The following is a 21,044-nucleotide window of genomic DNA, read 5'->3' as shown; positions in this document are numbered from 1 at the left end:
CTACCGACTGGCTTCTACGTAGGTACGCCATAACGCCAACGTCACCTTACGCTTTCAGTTTTATCATGATTTATTCTCTCTAACGGTTATTGTCAACTTATAGCAAGTATATGTATTCTCAAGTAAACGTAGGTCAAAACAAATTTAATAACATCATTACATTATAATTTAAAAATAACAAATTAACATGCTAAAGTTGTTATTTTGATTGATTTAGTCTTTTCATTATACGTTTACAACTTATATTTACATTTTTGATGCGAACACTCGAAAAGGTTCTTTTATGAAATTATATGACAGAGTAAAATGTAACTGGTAGTTGACGTGTTCATGCGTAACGAATTATGCAGTATTGCATGAGTGTGAGTACGCAAAGTATGCGTCTCGGCCGCCCTCTGCCTGCTCGCGTATCATATCATCTTATCGTCGACATCGCACACGAAATGTTTTATGAGTACACCGTTTACGATCTTTTCTGATTGGATTGTTTTGAAAAATATTCCTGATCATAAATCTGCATAATATTTATGAAAAGTCAAGGATTATCAACAAATTGTTTTCTTGAAACAAAATGTAAAAATGAAGACTAAAAATCGATTACGGAGCATGATATTTACCATATTAAGTACAGTTAACAGTGAAAGTCCCATCAAAAACCTTTCAATAGTGTTTAACTGACGCGTGTTCCGGCAGACAAACGAGTGGATAAACATACAATAATTGTACAAGTGATTGGATTCTTTTATGTGTCTCCTAAACTGATATTACTTTTTTTACAGAGCCTTCTACTTTCAACATACCTAGCCGGTATCATTAACTAATTGTCATCGTAAGCAGAGACGGTCAACTCTATAAAATTACTAATAGAAAATTAAAAACATAGAGCTATAATATATGTTCACTCCCATAGGTCCCATATCTGTGTTAAATATTGTGTTAGCACTATAACAACGGTAAAAAAGTTACTCTGAGAAGAAGTATTGAAAGCTAGAAAAGTAAAAAGCTAACACAATATGACTGGTCGCAAATAAACTATAGAACTAGATCACTACGAGCATGTAATGATAACGTAAACTTTTTGACTATTAACTATCTGTGTTTGATGAGTACTGAATTGCTTGATCCACCATAGTGGCCTTCAAGTGCGGCCTATTCCTTACTGAAAAAACCGCAGAAGTCGAAGGACCACTGAATTATTATTACGCTTTGTAGAATAATGTGGTTTGGGTTTCCTTAACGACCATACCAATTTTAAGGAAAATGTAGAGCCTTTTTCATTTAGAACTTACACTGTTGCATCTAGATGCTAGTCATACGCAATTACTGAGCTCATTGATTCATAATTCATTGTAGCTGGTTGTGTACTTTGGTTATCTGTTATCTAATAATTTATACGTAACATGCGCATTGATTAGGGAAACGGTCACGACATCGTCGGCATCGGTCGGTGAGAATTTTGCTAATTGGCTATATCTAATAGATAAGCAATAAAATCAATGGGGAGGACATCGGCTGCATCTTCAATTTATGCCGATGTGGATTCGCGATGCGTCGGGCTCGGACGCCAGCCCCCGCCACCGGACCTCATATTTATACGCTAAAGCGGGCGCCGCTAAGAGTTCAAACGTGCGTCGGGCGCTCGGAACAGTAGACGATCGAGAGAATCGCAACGCGTGGGTAGACGAGGGCGAGTGCAGTGTGCAGTGCGTGCGGGTCGTGTGTCGCTGAAAGCTCGCGCCGCGAAGCCTCCGAGACCGGCGGCATCGCGCGAGCGCCCGCCTCGCGTCAGTGCCGGCCCGGCCGTGCCGAAAGCACCACGCTCCGGACTCTTCGACGTACAATCTAACTGTTAACTACTTGGACACTGATACACACTCTGTATCAACAACTTTCAATTATAACCTGCGGCCCGTCCTAGTGTACGCGAATATATTCATTGTGAAAGAGTGGTAAGTTTTTTTTTGTATTTTTTTAATTGTATTAACAAATATGTTTTTAAATTACTTATTAAAAAATATATACATGTTTAGGATTTTCTGTTCATAAAATTAGCCATTTAATTGAAATGTTAAATATAGAGTCTATGATACATTGATCGGAAGCGCGCACAAGCGAGGCATCTGAAAAAGCCGGTCTGTGAGCTTTTCCGCTGTTCAGGCACAAGAGCATATTTACACTGTGTGATTAAACATGCTATGTTTGTCGTTTGGTAACAATTTAACAAGAATATAAATAATCATAATTTGTCTTATTTGAAAATAGATAGTCAACGAATGTATGAAGAAATTACTAACATTTATAAATAGCTATTATAAAAAAATGTTATTAAATATTTATTTATTACTCAATATTAGGAAGTAGCATCGCAGTAACATAATAACTTTGCATAGGTAATGATATTTTATATTATAAGAATGAAGAAATTATTGAAACATTAACAAATTGTTGGTTCAAATAATTTGCAGCATTCATGATTTTCAATAATAATTGCATTGATATATACCGAGATATGTAGCATTAGGATTTCAGGAAACGAAAGGTTAATTCGTGAAGTATACCCGATTGAGATGATTATATGATTAATAAGAACTGAATTGGCATAAATTTAATAAAGATGAAATAGTATAGCGTGAGTGAATCGGATACAGCCGCGTGCCACCACAACGAGCGTGGCGGATTCAATATTTCACAGTCACCACCGCTAATCATTCACGATTGTACTTACAAAGTAGATTGAAATCAAATCAAACTGTTGATGCATTACTCGCATGTTGACGATATTGTACATACACATTTGAAATGTACAAAAATACCACATTTATTTAAAACTCCTTTACGAATTCAAAATTACTTGTAATAAACTTTGTATATTTTAAATGTTCGTTAAATATGTAAAAATGCCTATCAGTTTATTACAGAAAATAAAAGAATAAGAGGTTTAATGTCATTTATAAAAAGTATGTTCCTCCGTCGCAAAATAAATTTCCGGTGCTCGGCTGCACGTACACTTGAAGTAAGAAACGCAAAAACGTAAGGTGCGGGATGCTTTTGCGTCTATTAGGCACTTTTATATTACTAGAAATTACAACTGAAAACTTAAACTGCCAAAATCCTATCTTTAAGCAGTAAACAAAAAACTGCATAAATACTCTTACGGTTTTTCCTTTTCGAATTTGAAATTCGCCGATCCACTTTCAAATCGCAATAAACTTTTACCGTTCATGCTTTTATCTCTGTCTTAGAATTTGGAAGACTGTTTCCCATTGCTCGTGTTTATCTTGCGTTGAATTCGTTGCGGGTTCGTAGCCCCTCGGGGCTCATTTACCAGTGAAATTTATTATTCGGGGTCAGTGTGTTGCCTCTGCGAATTCCGCTCGGAAGTTACACTGGCTGGAATAATAAAACCACATCAACAGCTTTAGGACGACTATAAAGACTTTTCCAAGGCGCTCGTTAATTTTATGCATTAAATAGGCGCGTTAATAAATTTATGCAGTAAAATAGGTAGTTCAATTGCGTAAGCGTACTCTGGCACATCTCCTTGAGCAAAATGTCATAATCTGTTGCTTCTGTGGGATGGTGTGGTATGTAATTAGGAGATAGGGTGAGGTGTATTGGTAAATATGATGTGGGAATAGTTGGTTTCGGTTCGGTTGATTGCGCTTGGCGGGCGGCGCGGGTGGGCCGGGCGCGCCCGCACTCGAGTTCAAGTGCAGGGTGAAGGTTTCGCGGCTGGCTGTCCGCCGCCGCCGCCGCTACCGACGCGCCGCCCGCCCGCCACGCCGGCCGCATCCGCGCTATTGTTAACAACATAGCCATCAAACTGTACTTTCAGTTCTTCAGTCTGTCTTGCAGCACTAAAAAACGGGTCAAATGTGAAATGGCAAACTTTTCAGTTCACCGATGCCGAGCGAGTAAAAACTTCTAATTCTCGTGCGATTAGGCTCGTTATTTTGACTGTGGCAGAATCCTTACTATGTCGATGCAAAATTTACTTGTAGCTTATGTTAATAATAGGTAACCGATTGTTATTTGGGTATCATACAAAATTATAAGCTTAGAAAACCATTGTCCGGTGCAGTTCGAAACTCTTACTCTACTTTTGTACTTAAATTTTAAATTAAATGTAGTGTGAATTTAGAAACAAAAATGTTTCTGTAATGCATTACCTAGGGAGGCGTAAATTATATATACTGTCGGGAATAATTCAACTGTAGACTTAACTTGTCAACAAAAACCTTAAAAAATGAAAGTCAACGATCATTATCTAGATAATAAATGATACTGAATATGACAGTGAATAAAGTCAATTACCTATTTCTAAACGTTACAACTATTAATAACTTCAAATATTATGATGATTTAGAAACAAGTAAGCATTTACAAGTATTAGCAACCAAAAATCCGAATAGCAAAAGTAAACAGCTGCAATCGTTGATGATGGTAAATTCGCAAGGTCGCCGAGCTTCCGATTCTTTTGTTTATAAGTGCTTCACACTTAGAGCGCGGAAATACGCCTAGTTGACGGGGACTAAATGACTGGATGACGTTCTTCCTTTAAATATACCTAATGGCCGTGATGTTAACTACACTTTTTTAGTCGATGAAAAAAAGACAATGAAAATACAAATGTTTTACACTTCAAGTTCATGGGTTTTAATGAAGATGCTAACACTAGATAATAGCCTGAGAATTTAATCACGTTACAATCCAAAACTAAGCCAGTGGAATATGAGTTACGGTAATTCTTCTGAACCATGCCGAGTCATAGCCGTTATATAAATGGCAGCAATAAAATTAAGCAACGTTAAAAGTTGGCGTCGTCTTCGGCGACTCCAGTGACTCCGCATTAATGAAAGCGCGCGTCAATATGCGCGCGCGCAGTCCCGCCGTGACAGAATGCGCTCGCAGCGCGGCGGCGTCCGTCGGCAGAGCTGCGTGCCACGCGCCGCCGCCGCTTCCTGAGAAAATGGCAACTTATGGGGAACTGAATCTGGGCCTCACAGGTGCCATTGACCCGCGCAACCTGCCACACTCGACGCACATGTGTTGCCATTCACATTTAATATTTACCCACATACCTCCACTTTATATAGGTTTATAGACTCGTAACAATCGAAAGCCACAATGGAGCAGAATGGCCGATGGTTTTAATGACTGCGGTGGATCGATTCTGTACAACGATCCACATATAAGCCAAGTTTTCGTGTTTTAGGACTTGTGTTTACTCTTCGGATGCCTGGCTAAACGGACCGATTTGACAAATAATGATACAACTGTATAATAAGTAAGGCATTGTAGTTTGTTAAGAGCGCGGTAGTTTCGTAGATGAGATCGTAAGTCGGTTGTCTGCGCAAGTGCAATGTGTCCGTCAAGTTGCCGTCGTCGGTGTAGGAGCTGAAACCGTTACCGGACCACAAAAATGTCGCAAAAAAGCCCGTAAACCGTTTCTGTTTCACTTGTTATATTGTAATTTTGTGACGTGACTTTATTTCATGGTATATTTAATGAGATTTATTAACAATAGACAGCAGCCGTGTACTATTATGTAATGATCGAAGCGTGTAGTTCGTGATTATGTTTATTGTAAATCATGATCCGATCCTTTTGTGAGTTTTATAGGAACATTTTTAGTTTAAGTTAAATCAGTGGAACTGATTTTAGCGAGGATCAATTATAAATCCCCTAAAGGTAGCATTTGAACATATACTGAACGTCATTGTAGTACAGGATCGTTATTGGTTTCCGATGTATGTAGCTTTGCGTCGGTGCAAGTGTGTAAGTAACCTCGCGACGGGTCGCCGTCTGAATATCAATATCAGAATATAACCAAGCCGCGATGCCGGTCACAATGACCGATAAAAGAGAAACACACGAATATGGCCCTACACTAGTCTGTTTAAAATTCACATTCAGTATTAACACCTTGCTCGGTGCTCGGTACCACCAATCGGAATGTAGGTTATGATGTTATTTAGCCCAAGTTTTTTGCCGGCTCAAGTTTTTATAACTTACAATAGGTAATAGTTATCTCTTTCCATGCCAATCAATCTCATATAAGGCGTGAAAGTATTGACGTCACTGTGCTAAATTTTGTGTTGTTCGATGTGATGTTACCTGAGGCTATTTTAACGAGATCATGCCTTTTACACTCTTCAATTTATTAAACCTTTGTATACGATATTGTACAACTATGTCAAATTTAACACAAGGCTTTGCTTCGCCATGTACATACTTTATGTTTTCTTTATGCTGTGGAATTTAGCTTTCATTACAATAATTCAGAAGATAGACTACCCAATATAATTTTGTACAATATCATGTACATACATATAATAGTAACTTGTATACTTAGTAAATTAAAGACCTTTAAAATGTTGCTATTAAGATGAGCAGCTTATTTTCAGTATAAGCTCATTCATATATTATAACATATTAATATGTAGGTTCGCTATAATAAGGTATATTTACGTCTGATATAGAAATACGACGGGTGGCAACGATGATTTATAACAACTTAAAAGAGCTTTATATGATCTATGCGCTTTGCCATATTTATTCATGTGCTGTTCAACTCGGCCATTTCATTCGCATTTCGCTCTTCAGGTGTCGCTGTAAAACTCACGTTAACAATAAAGAATAGAGTGAACGTATACTAACAACAACATTTATAACTAGAACTAAAATTTATAGTTTCGATTTGCCGAGCGGGACTCAGTTAAAGCGGTGCATTAGCTGCCTTCTCTAAAGAGTGTCTGCGCGGTACCCACGCTCATGGCACCCACACTCTAAATAACAAGACAAATAGACATGTCCACTTTACCATTTACCGAGTAAAAATTCCCATGTTATGTTTGAATAGGTCTTTTACCAATTAGTATTTGTACCGACCGATATATACGTGTTGAACTCGGCCGAGGTTTGTCTGTCGGCCGCGTTCATTCAATAGTGTCTGAGAACATGCTTCCTAAAGTGTAAGATCAAGTCTCGCCGACCAACCATTTTTTATGTTTAAATATTTTTCTGGACTTTTGAATGAACTCGGGAAGGATCTGACTTATAAAAATGTTTTAAATTGTAAATATTCTTGAAGACGTTTAAGGTTTACACGGCATTGAATAGTAAGGAAAATCTTGAGAGCGCTCGATGTACGTTCGCCTTTAAAATAAAAATTGCTGCTTCACGTCTTACATTTCAAAGAACCTTTACCTCTTTTCGTGACCAACAAACAAGAATGTTTTTGATCTTTTTATTATCTTTGAGTCATTGATATAGACGCGCAAATCCTGCGGAGTGTCGGTGAATGTTCTGAACCAGTTCAGCGTTCGGCAAACAGGCATGAAAGTTTTAATGACGCCATTTATAAGTAGTGTCTACATTTTTACGCTAATAAAAAGGCTTAGGTAACACTTCATAATGTCCAGGTTGTTTTATGGTGCGGAACGTGCGATGTCATTGTCCTACGAGTGAGTAAGGCGCATGCACCTCCGCCGCGGTTCGCCGCCACCAGCGTCGACTCGCGAGCGCCTCTCAGCGCCTTAGCTTTTACACATTTTTATATGTTCAGCATAGAGCCGTTACGTTTTTATTGCGCACCAACATTTTCCCGCGGTTCACTTCTGCTCGGAATAGAGTAATCATTATTTATATGCAGAATTACTTTTAACTTTTTCACATAGAGTTTATGATCTTACTAATATAGCACTTTTTGTGATGTGTTTATGTAGTCTGAGCCGTGTTCAAATTGATCGCCTAAACGAATGAGTAGTTTTTGTGGTACAAAATGGCTATATAATTTAATATGTATATCTGGAAACATACTTGAGATTGAAATGTTCTCCCCCTCGCCATTAGCATGAAATACCTACTTGCGCTCTTTGTTTTCCTTTAATCTTGAGAACTTTTCGATGGAAGTAATATGTCAACTGGGGTCGTACATGAATTATTCACACTAGGACAATGCCCAAAGGAAATGAATATCTAAAAATCAATATAAAATTCACGAGATGAAAGATACGCCAAAATAAAATTGCATCGGGAATTGTTTTTAGGGAGATAGGTATTTAGTTCAATAAGTTTGCGAGAAGTTCACTGTTTCGCTTTTTATGCTTTAGGTGCAATAGTACACCAGATAGGTATAGTCTGTCTAGGCAACTGTTTGTAGTCTCGGAATGATTCATCGAGTGAACGTTAATGGTGTCGTAGTAACAATAGTTGTCGTGTTTATTTATTTACGTAGCTCCGTGTCTACGCGTTAAGATGATCATTAGGTTATTAGGATTAATTTGTGGCGCAGTACTTCCTGGTTCGTGGCGCTTCCCTGAATTTACTTTTAAACATTCGTGCGCCGACATCTTCACCTTGAAAGAACATAGGCAGTTTTTTCTCGTCTGTTTTTTCCATACCAATAATGATAATTTTTAGAAGTATTCATTCAATATCTTGATGCTGGAGCTAATCACGAACGTCGCTGTTCTTCCAACTTGTGTAAAAAAACATCGTGCCTGATGGCGATTATGGAACTTTGATAACTATAGGACTGACGTAATCTTTTATACGCTTCCTTACTTTGATTTTGTTTATATTTAAGATAATCCATCACTTCAACGTCTATCGTGCAATGCTGTTATTATAAATTACATTGGATATCATAAAAGCTCTTTTTAATTGCTTATAAATTAAATATTTTTAACAGTGATTTACATGTACGAGTAAACTTAATACACGTCTTTATTTTATGAACGTTCGTGTTAAAAGAAATTTACTATTTTTAATTAGTCAGTAGCGGAATTGAACCATAACTTATGGCTTGTGTCTGCGATGGTACAAAAACACTTGTTATATCCCATTAAAAGCAAAAACTTAAAAGTAAATTGGCATTAACCACTTACAGTATTTAGTCTGCAAAATACAAAAACGTGAGAACAAGTTCTGGTTAAGTTTAGGTTTGATATTATAGCCAAAATAGCTATTGCTGGATGATAGATGTTATGTTGGGAATGGGTAGTTAATTTTGAGTAAAAACAATTTCATGAGATAAAATCCTCATAGTGCAGTTTTACACCGTCATTTTGAATCCTTGGCCAATGCCATTGGATATGGAGACAAAGAGGATGCGTTTGGAAACAGATTCTTTATAACATTTATTCGCCACTTAAAATGTCAAGAGGTCAACGAAAGTTCATCTCCAAACAATTGAGATGGACAGCCACGGGGCAATGTACCTGTACAAGACTGTATGTTGCACTCTAATAACACAAATTAGGTATTATTTTTTTACAACTTAGCAATCATTTGTATTGCAACGGTTAGAGATATTATGTATGAGTGATAAAGGATTTTAAAAAAACCTTCGTAATGAAGTCTCTTCATAATTTTTTACCGTAAGCAAGAGGATACCACATTTTTGCGTCTTCTAAGAAAGTTGCTATAAAACTTTACACTCTATAAATGTTTACGTATTGGCGTGAGCAATTTTATTTTATTTCATTACCAGTTTCTTGTTAGTGTGTCTGAAAAATAACACTTATTACACATAAATGCACATTGGCTCAATAAGTGGTTATTTTAAAACTGCGGCATTGCCGTAACGGTACAAAACCACCTCAATTTCGGACCTGTACACTGCATAATGTGTAAGTAAAACAAGCTAATTTCCTGCATCACACAGTCTTGTTTCGATCTTAAGATATTACTTATTATAAGTAAGTCTCGTAATTTTTTGATACAACTTTTTGTATAATCTTGTTTTTGTAACGATCTCGTGGCGCCGATGTTTTATGTTGACCCTACAAAATTAAATAGTACTTACTAAATAAACAGTTTTAGAATTAAGTACATATTTTTTTAGCTTATGTATTATGTAGCAACAAGCTGTCTTCCTTTTTGTTAATAAATTCGATATATTGTTAAACGATGACTCAAAGCAAATGCCTGCAACTATATAATCGAGTGGTAAACACGATACTCACGGTGGTCTCGGGACGCGGTCAATGTACTGATTTTCATGTTACAACTTCGCTTCGTTTTGTGACAATTATATTAAAATGGCCAGAATGGATTCGATAAAAAATAGATTACTTATTTTGGCGTTTACATTTGTACTGTAAAATGGTCACTGTTAAATAAATATTTTTATTAATAAGTTATTCCAAAAACGACGAGTCGTGAGAAAGTTCTGTGACTATTTACTTAACATTGATTATATGAGTAGTGTGTTCGTGAAAGAACGACGATGAGGAGATGACGACGACGCGGGGTCGCGGGCCCAGCGCCGAGCGCGAGACCGGCCAACGGGCGGCCGCCGCCATTGTGGCTCCCACTTACTAAATCAATATTTGCGCAGATGTCGGCGCAAGAGCATGCTATGCTTGTACCGACCTAAAATTCATACAGCTTATATGGCAATGTTAGCGGTAAATTTTCTCGGCAGCTACTTGTAATCCTTCAAATGTGGGTCGATGCCGCACGCATTGGTTGACCCCGGCCGTGCTGTGCTGAAGGGTAATTCATTCAAATTGATCGAGCATCTCAATACGCCTCAACATTAGCAGAGTTCGAAATATCAACACTCGTATAATGTATAAGGTCACGGAACAAATAAGCGTGTGTTGAATTGCTTGTATTCAATATTTGGCGTTTTTATGTTCATGGTCAAAGTCACGGCAAGATTTGTACTTCATCAAAGAACTTAAATGATGCGATGTTAATTACACGTAACACGTAACTGAGGTTAGCAAGAACCCTAGTCAGCTATCATGCCGTCATAATGAGTGGTTTGGCTTTTGCTATCATGTATACGGCAATTATCCAAGCGCAAGAAAGGGACGAGGGTCACGGTCCCCTAGTGCACTTGAGCGGATATTTTTTACTCACGTAAACTGAGTTTTTTCTCCCACCGCCGTTTCCAAGTGAAAACGAACAGCATAATTTTCTAAACGATGACCACGATTCCCCTGTAATATGATAATGCGATGTATAAATATTTCATGTCTAGGGCTCTTTATTATCGTTTTTGCGCAATAACCAGTTCTCCACAATGCAGTTCCACAGAGAAAACAGGAGCCCTATAGCTATTATTGTTATTTTTGTAGTCAACTCTGTGCACGTTAAGTAAGTTTATGCAAGTGCATTCTTGGCACTTAATAAACCTAGGGCGAACATTCTTTATATCAGAGTAAATTCATCTCAGCAAATATTACAAATATGAAATTCCAACATTTCTAATACATGTTAGGTAAGTATATGTAAGTAATAGTAAGATTCATCAAGAAAATCAACTTCTAAGCAATTAAATGGTTAACGGGAATTAGCTAAAGAGTTAAAGCCTTGCTACGTGCCTTTGGTTGCACGTTTAAAGCTAGACTTTGACGTCGGGTTGTAAGTGCTTACTATTCATTCCTTACATAGAGATATGGCCGGTAATGACTGGCCGGTCGGTCAGTTATCGGCCAGGCGCTCGTAAACACTGTTCGACACGAAGCATTCGAACATGGCTGCGAATACAAGTCAATAGACATCATGCCGAGGGCGCTCACTTCCTGGTAAAAGTACCTAACTGTTATGTTGTACACGGCAATAGAGCCCACACGGTCCGCGATGTCATAAAAGTTTTGCTGAATTTAATTATTCCTTCACATAAAAAGGATACGGGACTCAAAGGTCACTGATTTAGTGGGCAATGAGACACACATGGTTTCCTCGTACGTGTCAGGGGTGTGCGAGTGGCACGGGTCAGCGGTCGCCCTAATAGCTTGTGTCAGAGAGTGGTGCGTCCCACAGGGCAGGAGCCGCGAGCACGCGGGGGCGATGCGTCTCTACCGTCGACCGTCGAGGGTGCATCTACATCCATCACTCACATCGCTCTTATTTGATTCCTCGTTATAAATATTGCCAACTCGACATTCAGTTTCGGAATGAAAACCTCGCATGTCGAAAAAATTGCGTACAAAGGGCGTTTTATAAAAGGCGAACGCATTTAATACTAAAATAAATGGATATGCAGTAATTAAAAAACAAAGCATATATAGTGCATCGTGAGAGGTGTCAGTAAACGGCAACCTGGAACATACTGTACGGAGTTATAGCTAAGTTAGCAGCAGGCGACGTACGGGGGCAACGCTCATCGTGTGAGCGACGCGGCCGCGGACCAACAATCGCGAATTCAAGCTATGCCTAGCAACAGCACTCACACTAACGGTGGCTTTCTTCGAGCACACAGACACGCAGTTCATATGAGTTTTGAGCTTTGATGGTCTTAGCGACATTAAAATTGAGCTTTATGTGTTAGATAAAGTTTACGGTCACATTTTACCAGTTTAGCGCCGCACCGATGCAAATCACGAGGCCGTTGACAGGTGACCTATGGATAGAGAAATAAAGGAAGAGCCACTCCTATCTAGTTTAGTATATATTTTTGTAGATCGAATCAAATCACGGAATAGCCTTAATGTAATATAATTCGTACGAGTGCTGGTGTGGAATGTTAACTCGACATGTAACGGTGATGAAGACGTCTAGAGCGGATTTACCTAAAATATTCGGACTACGTTAGCAATGTGTGCGTGCCTCCGCGCACAATCCCATATTCTTTCAAAATTATTTGCGTCTCTAACCCCGCCAGTAGATATTTCATATACGTATAATGTTTTATTCGGTAAATGGAATCCTTTTAATATAAATATTTATGTTACGAGTATTCCATTCTCATAATATAACAATATCTAGTTTTTTACGTGTTTAACATTCTTTAGGCAGGTATTAGAGTCACATCTAACTCAAGCTAAGAATGTTAACTTTTACAAGGTTAGGTATTTAAAGAGTGTTTCATCAACATATAACAAGCTCTGTTATATGTTGATGAAACACTCTTGATAGCTTATACTTACGTAGGCATATGTGTCTCATGGCACAAAATTTGCACGGGTCAACGAACCGCGGGTACCTCATGAAGGAAACTAATATTTGCTATCTTCCTACCCGTTCCCTTGAGGCACACGAACCCTGCCACGTCGAGTTACTTCCACACTGTGCTTCCACTTTTATGAAGAGGATTGACCCATCCTTTTTCTATTATTATTATCAAGCCGTCGTTGTTATGTCATACGGAACATTACGTATTGTAACGTAACAAATCTCGGAAGCGGGGCGCATACTTACGCCGTGGGCATAAAATAATTGCCATAAACGAGTTGGTCTCCATTACATACATATGTGGTATGCGACGTGTGCATGTGGCTGCTTAGTATGTGCGTGCTCGCCCGCGTCTGCCGTTAATCGACCGCTACACTTCAGCGACAATTATCGCCTAATAACGACGTCGTGTCGCCTTGTAGCCGAATCTAATAATGTCGCACCGTCGCCATGTCCACGACTTCTATGCTAATCACTTGTAATTTACGACGACCGATAATCGCGACACGCGTACGTGAGCGCATTGTGCGAACGGCGCGCGTGTTGTTTAACTAAACTGCTTTGCGAATATGTAGCTGCGCTTACAACCGTAGCACTGTGAGAACCTCGTGTGACAACTCACCAATCGATATACCTACACACATTGCAATATATTTACATGTAAATCTTCTAGATTGCTATCTAAACACAAAATATATTATAAGTACTATAGATATAGGCGCGCAGCGTTTGCGGAGTAGGCGGGAGTGCTCCGTGACTCCGTGCCCTCCTGCCGGGTGACCCCCCGGTCATCGCGGCTCACATCTAGTACGCTGCCTCTTAGCATACTATCCGGATCTAGCTTTGTACTTTTATGGACAATTATTATATGACCAAATAAAATGGAAGTTTAGAAATTTGGTTTCATAAAAAGAGCGCTCTACATAAAAACATGTTAAGTTTTTTACGGGAAAACCAAACAACGCCGCTAACAATCAATTTCTGTTTCATATTTCTCTATCATAGTAAGCAATATCAAAAAGAAAACTTCCATACCTATTTTCTGAGCGATATTTGGCAGGCTCTTAATTCTAATATTTATAAGCTCCAGCTCCAGCATTGAAGATACCAAAATAATTTACACGTAAGCGATTTACGTTTTACAAATTATAGGGCATAGGAAGGCTTTCCGATCTTAAAGTAGTTGTTCAATGTTGAAGAGATTGGTGTCAATGCTCGCTGCGGTTACAGTGTTCCGAAATTATGTGTTGGGCAACATCGCAACACGGACACGCCGCTACGCGGGCGCACGCGCTGGCCACCGACCCGCCGAGCGCCGCGACCGATCGCCCAGCGCCCAGTACGCCCTTCTAACTCAATCATTTTACTCACTCTTTAAGATAACAATGGACCATCGATTCCATAGTACTCGTATCTTTGCAAATATTTGTCCTGATTATATTTAACATTTCTTATTTGTGCCTCACACTAAATACCTATATGTTCTTTTTTTCAACTGAAACCTTATGAATTATGACATTACCTGTTATACGCATAATAAAGATATACATATAAGAACAGCAAGAGTACGCAATACATAACGAGTTCCCCTGTCTACAGCGTACGTGCGTAGCGCCTCGTAGCTCTCCGCGTTTGTGTAGATAAGTGCTTTTGATCAATGACAGCGACACGAGCCGTCTCAAGCTCTACAGTTATGAGCTCACAAAAACAATTAAGTGCGGCACATATTTTGTGGCTTTCCATTCGAGTGCGTTTCAAATTCAGGTTTATTTTAATCGGATGAACTGTTACTTTTGACGTCACATTGGTGGAAAAAACGGTATGCCAAATTATGCTTGAGAAGTGGGCGCCTATTGTGTACGACGAAAGAATTGGAGCTCCCCGACTTGAATGTTTATAATCACAAAACATCCGTCGTTTTTATGTTAATTATTTCGGTACTAGCATATATTACGTGACCGATACATAGCGAAATGTTTGTTTTGTTTGGAATGTTTATAGACGAAAAATAAGTTATCAAGGCGACATTGTGAATGGCTCTTAACGTCCTGTACACGTGGTATTTTAGTAGAGCAAATAAATAGATAGCGGTGAATTCTCCGCACCCTCACCCTCTCGACGGAGGTGACTTGCATAGTGTCTAGACGGAGGGACCCTTGCAATAACCATATACATTATACGTATACATATTTGCGCACCTTACACTCAGAGGGTATTTAATAATTTGAGGAAGTGATGTTATTGAAAGGAATATTGTGGAAAAAAGTGGGAAGAGGTAGATATACGTAACAATGGCTGGGAGAGGTGCTTAAGCGTAGACGTTGTATATGATGTTCGTATTTGTGAGGCATTCTTATGACAAGAAAAATAGAGAAGGATCCCCAACGAGTGGCGGGGAAAGTAAGGGAGGTTGTTGAAAAATGCGTGCGAGGTGTACGAGGCGTGTAATGAGGAGTGGTGTAGGCGTGTGTATGACGCTCGGCGCCGCGGACGCGTGTGTGCAGAACTCGACGCCGCCGATGCGTTCCCACGGTAACGCTCACCTCTCCATCGAGCCCGGACTCACTGATTTGCTCTACTACTATTCACTCCTCGACGTATACTCTCAAAATACTAGCTGTAATTGAACCTCTTTCAGGTTTTTACTGCAATTTGTACTGTAGTGGCTATGTAGAGTCGATTTAAACTTCAAATAATCTAATTATTATAACAATGTTCTAAATTTACAGAAAAGTGTAATCTGATATCGGTAAAATTTAAAAGAAGAGATAAAAGACTGAACATATTAAATTGTTCACGAATTAAATCGCCCTTTGCTAGTATTTATTTGATACACGTAACCGTATCTAAAAATAATGTACGTACATGTGTGTTCAGTTTCATTGAAAACCCTTTAAAACAGCCCATAGCCAACATTGTTTTGAATTGCTGTCGTTCCAGCCACTCTGAATGGACAGTTAAAGTTCCCATTCACTCACAGCTAAATGGGCACATTTTTGTGCGAACCTCACGTTTCCGCGTTCCTTAGCTAGCGCTCTGACTAAGAGCCATTCAACAATACTATGTTGTGCCTGTAATACCATATACACATTAAGATAAGTTCACGATAAACAGTTAGACTTGTAACAAAGAAGCAAGTACTCCACACTTATGCTATAACAATATGAAATATTTGGTATATTTTATCAATATTTGTCATGAACGCATCTTGCTACACCTATATAGATAATACAGTGTCATCCTTATAATCGAATAGGAGTTAGATACGGCTACAGACGATGTAATCCAATAACAGCCTTCGTATTATTGTTACGTTTCGTATCTCTAGAATTCGAGACATGGATTGGAACATACACGTTTCAACTACCTAAATAACAATACGCGATATCTCTACAATGAAAAGCACTTTAACAAAAGGAAAATGAAATATATCTACAGTCGGAATTGTTTGCTACACAGACGTTTTTATTGGTAGTCCGCGTTATGGAGATAAAATAATTGTTTTTTTCCGCATCATTAGGCGCCTTTGCTGCGGCTGTTACCCAGTTGTATTACAAAATAAAATGTTTTTAACCATGGGAAGCCACTTTTTGTTGAATCAGATCTTTTAGCGATTTTATATACTCTAACTAAATATAAGTTAGCATAACTCCATTAAGTGAACGCTATTTATTTATAGACTGTGCATATTCACGACTAACAGGGAAAATGTAGCTGCAGAATAATCCCCTATTTGAAGGGATTAGCGATATGTTGGTGGCGATGATAGGAAGCGACAGTAATTGATTCGATTGTGTGATTGTTGCAGACGGACGGGGTCAGATGGATCGGCGGCGCGCGGCGGGAGCGCTGCTAGCGCTGGCCGCGTGCATCGCGTGCTCGGCTGCGGGTAAGTGTCTTCCCTGTTCCCTGTTTCCCTGCGCCCTGCGCTTTACGCCCTCCCACGTAACGACAACCGGCCTACAGTGGGGCGCTCGTATTGTGTTTGCACTACTCTCTTATTTTAACAATCGATTGTACTCACATCATTTGGGTACCTACGTAGGTTAAGATTCCTTCTCATTCGCTGACTGAATGCAAATTTTCAGCAATCAAGTTCTGTTAACTAAATTATGTATACTAGATAGTATCTACAATGATACTTAAAGCACAGTTAAACTATACCTAAAAATATACTAGACTGCCGTAATTAATTAAAATACTGACCGAAGACTTGTATTGGCATCACGCATCTACATACAACCACTTATTATGCAATCAACGACGTTATTTAGTCTTCGTTTTCTTCATCATTCATTAATATGTATGTATTTTAGTACATCAAGTTATTTATAAGCCTGTAAACATATGAATTGTAAATGGCATATAAATTATATTAAGCCCTCATTATGACAATGTATTACTAGGAATACACATTCCACCGGTTAGATATGGTAATACAAGTGTAGTGGTGTTACAGTATAATTCTTATTTATTAGTTATATATTTTGATGGTGTCAGAAAACTAATATCTACGGTTGCTTATTACCATCGCTCGGTGTATTTGTGAGAAAAGTACTCAAGATTCAGCTTTAATTCTTAAAAAACTACTTAATATGAAGTTATTTAGCCATGTACAATGTACCCTATCTAATTTACGCTAAGGCCTTTCACGTTCGCTTTGAAGTCCATCTCTATCGTACGATCACATTATCTATTTTATCTGATCTGTCTAACCAATACGAAGGTTATTGCTCTGTATTGATTTATTTAAAAGATTTCCTTGTAATTTATTGTATTGCTTACATTCGTAGTCGCACACAAAGGTAGATTTTCAGTTCTTTGCACTTATTTATAACCATTTACTTATTTTACGTGTTTAAGATAAATAATGACTACATAACAATAAATAATGTAGATTGGTGTATTATGTCACTCAGAAGGTTGCATGTGACTACACTAAATGTAGCCTGACTCGCAAATAACAGTATAAAAGTGCGGTGTGACGATGTGCGACTATGCGACATTGCGACATTGCGACTGTCCGAGTGTGCGACACTGCGCGTGTCTGTTTCGCGATGCATGTTATTAGATGAGGCTATTTCGGTCCGCGCAGATTTAGTATCCGCAGCACGGTCCCTTCAAAGAATTCGAATTGAATTTATGTTATACATAGGAAGTATATTTAAATGCGGCCTACAATGTTTAGGTGTACCCGTGTGAACTTCATCACGCATGGCGACCACGCCGACATTCATTCATTGAAACAACAATCCATATTAATGTAGTGCAAATTTTAAATTCATGCTGGCTCCTCATTTCGATTGCCTCGAGCCGTGTTCCTAAGCGCACGATTTTGCATTAAGTAGTTTTTTCTGTTCGTGCAAACCCATTTATAACGTCACACATATACGTAAAAGCGATTCATTAGGTATCTCGGGAATTAGAGATGCTACGTCACGTACTCGACAACTCAAGTATGATTCGGTACTTATTATTCAGTCAGCTAACTTGGAATTTGGACATTTCGTCGCGCACCGACACCTACTCGCTCTACGTGGGAGTAACCCACTTAGTTCGTTCGTTTTAAGATTTCGCCCAATATTATTTACATTCATAATAGAAACCCAAATAAAACAGGATATTTGATTTAATCCGTTATTATCTGAGTTCCGTTGTTTTTACGATCGAATTAATCGTGAGAGTGGAAATAGTATAATTGAAATTACGGTTGGCAAAAACTGGATGCTAACGACATTCCTGGCGACCGTTAGGTGGACGATCTGGCTGCGGCGCCAGCGCGAGCGCACCCGCCATATACAGGCGCGCCGAGACCGCGGCACCGTTACCCACGGCCGCCGCGCCGCTGCCGCGCTGCCTGCACTGATAAGCGCAACACACTGCATTACCCGCCCTCATCAACTATTCAACCAAAATTTTGCTTTTAGAAATCTATTTATTGGCGAAAAACATGCAGGTCTAAATATTCCATTTTCCGTCCGAAGGGAAATTAGTCAAGGCTCGCAGATTTTTATAGTTTATACAAATTTTAGATTACTTATATGAAATTGGCAAATCCAGTTTTTACACATTTATCGGCTATAATTCCGATGTTGCGAAATACTGTGTCACGTCTGAGATTAGACACGGATTTACACAGGTGTTCGGCTCAGATTGTAATAGATGTGTTCTTGATATCCGTCTGAGGAAGAATATATTAGCGTTTCCTCTATCGCAGTGTTGCGGTGTTGCCCTTAATATAGTGGAGAGAGAAGTCGCGGTTTCGATGTTAACGACGCTCTCCGTTAGTTTAATTACAGCTTTGTCGCCTCGCCGCCGCTCAGCTTCAGTAATTATACGCAGTAAAACGGATATGTAAAACGACTTTAAGACGATGACCGATCACGGGTCTCGAACGATTTGCAGCTAATATCCTGCCCAGCTGTAACGTGCTTAATAAGTCAGTCGTAAAAACAGCAGTAAAACATTCTCAGAACGCACTGGCTTTAATGCCTGTATCGATATTTTTCTCTCAAAAGGAATCGATGCTCGGCTAAAATAATAATATTTTAACAAAAAAAATGTCAGTGTCACTTTCGTCTTTGTTCATAGTGAGTCAATTTAGATGGTAATTGCGCGCATTATATTTGTATCTAAAGATTATGGCTTGACATTGGACACATAAATATGACTGGTTTTTTTTCACTCAAGTTAGTATGACATTGAAAATGATTGAAGAAAATATATTTTATATATAATCCGGTAAAATGCAAGCGTAACGGTTTTACACGAGCTGCCCCACCGCAAGTTCCGATAAGAGAATCGCGGCAAACTGGAAACTAGTAAATAAATATGATAATTAACTATGGAAAAGTAAAAAACACTCTTTGACATACACATTTCAGTCATTTCCATACTTTTAATAGTCTCACACAAACATCTCCCTAGAATAAGTGTTCGAGTAACTAGCTCTCATTAATTATGATGTTAATTTATTTTACAGCTCCTACAGCAAGCAATCAGACAAGTTTAGATTTATACGATGGTAAGTTGAGCATTATAAAATAGCACATAATAATTATGTCGAGACGATATTACAACTAAAAAATAATTTAATTACTTATAAATATATTAACAATTTCCTACTTAATTTTTGACTTTATAGTTATCATATAATTAAAAGCGTACGCACAGGTAGTAAATTGTATGCATTCATGTAATTGCAGGTGCCCCAGAAGGTTGTTACTACAACTTCCAACACTATGGCGAAGGAGACAGGATCATGACCAACGAACCTTGCTTGAACTGCACTTGTCACAACCGGATGCTCATGTGCTACCTGAGGGTTTGTCCCTTCACCAAGCCTATTGGACAAGACTGCACTGTTGAGAAACGTGCTGATCAATGCTGCCCTATAGTCACTTGCCCTGATGGTAAGTTTACACTACGGTTGCTTCTGCCTTTAACTTGTCTCTGAATATTAGAATAGTACCCTGTAATTAAAACATGATTAGTAATATATTGTTTAGAATAGGTTACTTTCAGTGATTACGACAAACAAATCGTTTCGTAAAATATTATATTAGTGTAGGTATCAAAATAGTTTTAATCGTATTAGTAATTTACTTTTTTGGTTCATACAATCAAATTCCAATTGTATTTCTATAACGCAAAAGCAAAGTTAAAGTTACGGTTTTAAATTTTTTAGTTTTATGCCAAGCTCCTTAGTACAAAGGTCGCTACAATGCTTGTGTTTATAGTTCCAGTTGACCTGCTCACATCTACGTCGACTACGTCTCCAGCTGAATATGGAGCAACTGGACTCGGCAAACTGGATAAATATGGTTGCAGTATCAACGGAAAATATTTCCCTGAAGGGTCCAAAGTCCCTCCGACTCCGAACAAACCTTGCGAACATTGTTATTGTATTCGAAACATGACGACTTGCGTTATGCAAGAATGTACCCTGCATGTGGATGGATGTACGCCCATTTACCATAAAGACGTCTGCTGTCCGGTCCGATATTCATGTGGTGAGTTTATTTTGTTATTATTCTGCATATATATAACGCAGGCTAATATTTTGAACGATTTAAATATTTATTATTATCAACTAAAAATGGTTTGCTCATAAATTATTCCACTAACATGGT

The 21,044-nt window shown here is 38.6% G+C and overlaps 1 protein-coding gene across 1 annotated transcript in view; it reads left to right on the top strand.

Annotated features, from left to right (window-relative positions):
• The first annotated feature begins 1,635 nt into the window (after positions 1–1,635).
• The window catches only part of tnc (tenectin), a 30,689-nt gene continuing 11,280 nt past the window's right edge, over positions 1,636–21,044 (top strand). The window contains exons 1-5 of the mRNA XM_076113498.1: positions 1,636–1,949; positions 16,721–16,801; positions 19,895–19,936; positions 20,118–20,324; positions 20,652–20,924. Coding sequence (XP_075969613.1) covers positions 16,735–16,801; positions 19,895–19,936; positions 20,118–20,324; positions 20,652–20,924 — 589 coding nt within the window. The 5' untranslated portion in view covers positions 1,636–1,949; positions 16,721–16,734. The remainder of the gene's footprint in view (positions 1,950–16,720; positions 16,802–19,894; positions 19,937–20,117; positions 20,325–20,651; positions 20,925–21,044) is intronic.

This window comes from Anticarsia gemmatalis, chromosome 4 (assembly GCF_050436995.1).
Source record: "Anticarsia gemmatalis isolate Benzon Research Colony breed Stoneville strain chromosome 4, ilAntGemm2 primary, whole genome shotgun sequence".
Taxonomy (NCBI): Eukaryota; Metazoa; Arthropoda; class Insecta; order Lepidoptera; family Erebidae; genus Anticarsia; species Anticarsia gemmatalis.
The sequence above is the reverse complement of the archived record's forward strand: the minus strand, read 5'-3'. Positions and strand labels throughout refer to the sequence as shown.